General features: G+C 48.7%; 1 protein-coding gene across 1 annotated transcript; it reads right to left on the bottom strand.

Moving 5' to 3' along the window:
* Positions 1 to 1,374: 1,374 nt before the first annotated feature.
* Positions 1,375 to 2,219, bottom strand: LOC310890553 (olfactory receptor 14C36-like; the record flags this gene model as incomplete). The annotated part of the gene is made up of 1 exon (XM_083852879.1): positions 1,375 to 2,219. A coding segment is annotated over one exon (705 nt), but the record flags the coding sequence as incomplete, so codon positions are not given.
* Between the last annotated feature and the right edge of the window lie 2,669 nt (positions 2,220 to 4,888).

Raw genomic sequence — 4,888 nt, 5'->3', positions numbered from 1 at the left:
CACATCTCTCCTGGCCAGCCTTCTCCTGACTTCCCCATGTCAGTCATCTTCTTAGGGGCAGCTTTCTGATGGCTTTCATGAACTCAGAGTATCTGTCTCACCTCTGTTGGCTACTCTGCTCCTGAGAAAGAAGCAGCTCCTAAGCCAGCATGGAGAAGGACACAAAGGCTGTAGGGGCACCCTTCACAATGTGTCCAGCAGCACTGCAACACCACAAAAGTGTGCTTCCTACCTTCAGTTTTGGTTCCAGAATGTTCCTATGGACACAGGGTAAGTTTTTGCAGGCCCTCCTGCAGGCTTTATCTTCCCCCAGGCATCTGGGAGTCAGTGGCCCCTCTGTGTAAAATACTGAAAGCAGCCCTGAAGGATGAGTTGGGCAAATGCTGAAACCTCTGACATGACAACCCCTGTTCAAGACCTCTTCCCCTATGGGGCCTACCAGCTACTTAGGAAGAGAGGATCTCACAAACTGTGTGCAGAGCAGATGCATCTGGTGTCCCATCATGGAGACCAGCAGATGTGAGCCTAAAGGCACAGATCCCAGCCAGGAGTCAAGGGATGACCTGTCAGCTGCTTCAGAAAGAAGTCACCTCACAGGCCATTTAACAGCCATTAGCTTCCTACTGGACTTGGAGCTTCTAAGGCACCACTGCCCTCATAATACCACACCTACAAAACACCCCCTCTTTGGGCCAGAATCTGCCCATGTAGAAGAGATCTGGTTGTGATCCTTCCAGCCCATGGCACAGCTCCTGGGCTCCCAGCCTCTCTGACACACAGGAGCCAGTGCCGTGCCAGTTCAGGAAGGTGCTAGGGCAGGAGGGACCTTGCAGTGAAATCACTCGCCAGGCTCCTTGGCTGGGGCTGCTGAGTGCCCTGGGGCTGCAGAGCTCTCCTCTGCCTGCTCATAGCAGACTGAGCCCTTGAGCTGTGGTGAGTCCACCTTGGAGGAGCTCCCCCCTTAGGAGGGAAGTGCTGCAGCGCAGGCCGGCTGTGCCACTGCCGTGCCCACTGCCTGTCCCTGGCTGCAGTCCCAGCACAGCCCCACAGCAGCACTGGCACCAAGCTACAGGAGCAGCCGGGCCTGACCCCACCAGCAGGGCTCAGCACCAGAGGGGGGCAGTGGCAAGAGAGCAGCTCGGCATGCCCCAAGCGCTGGTGCTCCCTGGCCGTGCTGCTGGGATGGGACTCTTTTCCTCTGCAGCCCTGCACATGGCACTGCCCCTGCAGAGCCAGAGCAGCTCTCACAGGAAGGACGTCACACAAGGAAGGCAGTGCAGGCTCCTTCACTTTGTTTATGTTCACAGAGAGACGGTTCTCCTCGTGTACAGAATCTGAGCTACACTCGACAGGTACATACTGTAGAAGAAATGAGATGAATCATATCATTTTAATGGGCAACTTCAGCCGCATTTAAACAATGTCCTATAATGAAAACATTCATAAATACACAAACACACACACAAAAAATTATATATATATAATATTAGTTGTTTTTGTAGTCATTGACATTATTAGTCATCTCCAGAGGTAGAATGGAAATTCATTGCTTCCAAAAAACATCTAGTCATCAATTTCCTCAGGGCATCCTTGATCTCCTGGTTCCTCATGCTGTAGATGAGGGGGTTCACTGCTGGAGGCACCAGCGAGTACAGAAATGACACCACCAGCAGGTCCAGGGATGGGGAAGAGATGGAGGGGGGCTGCAGGTAGGCAAACATGGCAGTGCTGATAAACAGGGAGACCACGGCCAGGTGAGGGAGGCACGTGGAAAAGGCTTTGTGCAGGCCCTGCTCAGAGGGCATCCTCAGCACCGCCCTGAAGATCTGAATATAGGACAACACAATGAAAACAAAAAAACCAAAGACTAAAGAAACACTAAAAACAAGTGCCTCGACTTCCCTGAGGTAGGCATCTGAGCAGGAGAGCTTGAGGATCTGGGGGATTTCACAGAAGAACTGGTCCACAGCATTGCCTTGGCAGAGGGGCAGGGAAAAGGTATTGGCCGTGTGCAGGACAGCATCGAGAAAGCCACTGCCCCAGGCAGCTGCTGCCATCTGGGCACAAGCTCTGCTGCCCACGACGCTCCCGTAGTGCAGGGGCTTGCAGATGGCAGTGTAGCGGTCGTAGGACAGGACGGTGAGAAGGGAACATTCTGCTCCAATGAAGAAGACTAAAAAGAAGACCTGTGCGGCACACCCTTGATAGGAGATGGTCCTGCAGTCCTGTTATACATTACTCCTTTAGCCAGAAAGAATTAGTTTATTGAGTAAGCGATCAGCAAGCAAAACAGCGCTGGGCGGCCAGGGAGTCCATGCTCCTCCAAACAGCATGCGCCCCCCCCCCCCCCCCCCCTTTCGTAGTACCCTTTTATCACAAGGTTCTTCCGGGGTTACGTAGCCCCCCTTCCTGGTACTGCGACTGTGTCGACTGTTGCTAGGGGGTCGTCTCCAGTCCCTCTGGTGGTCGCACGGATGAAGGCAGTAGTCTTCCTCTGGTATTGGTATGTGGTGTTTTCCCCTCCTTAATTTGTCATGTTGGTTTGTCTTAAGATAGGGCAGTGGGTTATCGTTTTTGCAATTACATTGTTTACACAAAGTTCTCTCAATCTTCTGTCCGAGACAGCAACAGGCAGGGTGCCTCAAGGTTCTTGCCGCCACCTGGGTGACTCCCTTTGTTCCTTCTTAATATAGCCATGGGAAATAATGAACAAACATGCTTCATACACCACAATCCCTCCTTTTTCTTTTAGTTAGTTATTTTGTTCATTAATTCCTGGTATGCCTGACTACTGAGCATTAATGTTTCAGCAGTTTCAGCATCCTCATCCGTAGTTATGGGTTCATATTTAGCACAGATATGCATCAAATGCGCTGCCTCTAAATGGCTTTTTACAATCGCGATTACTCGGTTAAAAACACATGGTCCAAAGGTTAGCCCTAACACTAATAACAACAAAGATCCTGCTATTGTTGACAGCAAAGCTGTAAGCCAAGGTGAATAATTAAACCAAGATTCGTACCAATTCTGCCTGGCTTCGGTTTCTCATTTCCTCTTTTCCAATCCTTCTCTGAGCTTCATCATTGTATCCCTCACTACTCCAGCATGGTCTGCATATACACAGCATTCTTCTTTCAATGTGGCACATAATCCACCGTGTTGTAAAAACATCAGATCTAGTCCTCTACGATTTTGCAAAACAACTTCTGATAGTGACTGTACCAATTTTTCCAGGGCAGTAATCGACTGTTCAACTCAAGTCTTCACCTACAGCCACGTGTAGGGAGGTGAACTCCTGGCTTTGTCTGACCAGAGAGACAACTCCAGTGCCCACCCCGGTACCTCCCAGAATTATCAACGTTGCCAATGTTACAGCCGTGATTGGTTCTCTTTTTGTTAGATGGTACTCTGCTACCGTGTGCCGTGTATATACATACTCCTCAGAATGGTATAGAATTCTTGGTACAATTATCACCTGTATACAGAAATCTTGAGATACATTAAAGAGTTCAAGTGATAAACAAGGGGTAACACCCATCGATGAGCAGACCCATCTAGCGTTATTTGCGGGTATTAACCATTTTTCTTTACCTCCTGGTGTAATCTTCTCCATAATACCGCATAGATGGAGCTTCTCACTAGGGATCATACCTACACACCTGCCATTCCCAGTTACTTCCGTCAATGTTATTCCCACATCCCTTCCCCAACTGCATTGTGGAGGGTTGGTGTTACTTGAATGGGTGGCCTTTCCCAGATCCCCAACAGCGTTGTAATATGGAAGCCTTATATCAAGACATAACCAGCAAGGTCTAGGTACTTTTGGATTTGTTTGATTCAATAAGTAATAACTAGCATCAATGATTCTCCACATGTTATTCTCAGTCGTCCCTTCACTTTTAATTTCATATTTTTGACCCACTGATTTATTAATAGCCTTTAGTGGTTTTGGGCTATTAGCAGTTTGTATTTCAAAAGCTTGTGTAGGTTGAATCCTTAAAATACTCCCTGACAATTCTTGGTTTGGTCCCACCCTTTGGGGGTTCTTAGCCTCTTCTTTCTTTATATACATTATCCCTCCCCTATCAGCTCCAGATTCATGAAACCTGATTCCCCAACGTAGTCCCAAGGTCCATCTTTGATCCCCCGGTTGGGTTACATTGATGTATGTGAATTTGCAGTCTGACCTGGAGTACTGTAGATCTCCGCCATGGAGGGTGGTGTAGTGCCGTAGTTCGCCCTTATAGTTACATCCTGGTGGCCCGTGCCCCACCTTCATGGTGGCCCGTGCCCCACCTTATTTATCTGCTCCAGCTCCAGGATTCCAGTCTGTGGCGATAGTCTCACAATCCCAATAAGCACAAAAGTATTCATTTGGATAATTACAATATGGCTTTCCCAGGTTAGAACTTGGGCACATATAGAAGCTTAATTGACCAGAACACGTTTGCTATGTTTTTGCCCCATGTCACAAGGTCACACAGTGAGACCTTAAAGCTAGAGCCCCCAGCAGTAGTTATCTGCTGCACAACATTTTGATCTTCCCATCTAATTAGGCTCCATGTAAAAGGTTTATGAGGGTACGCAGACCCAGGAACAGTGAAAACAATCACACCTATTACTATGTATCGCAAAAAGTGGCTAGGGCTCATTTTCCGGAGTTCCTTACCTGGCCACACAGTTCCCCACCGTTTCACTCTCTGCCTCGCTTGTCAGTTCGGTTGCGGCAAACTACAAGGTGCAGGTTCTTCTCGGCAGCAGTAGTGTTCTTCAGGGGAGTTTCTCGGGTAGCCTCTACACACTCTGTCATCTTCTTAGCACAGAAGAACGCTTAACCCTGAGAGCTGAGACATTGGTTTGTACAGGTGGGGAGGAAGATCAGTTCTCT

The sequence above is a fragment of the Anser anser genome (assembly GCF_964211835.1).
Source record: "Anser anser genome assembly, contig: HAP1_SCAFFOLD_32, whole genome shotgun sequence".
Classification (NCBI taxonomy): Eukaryota; Metazoa; Chordata; class Aves; order Anseriformes; family Anatidae; genus Anser; species Anser anser.
The sequence above is the reverse complement of the archived record's forward strand: the minus strand, read 5'-3'. Positions and strand labels throughout refer to the sequence as shown.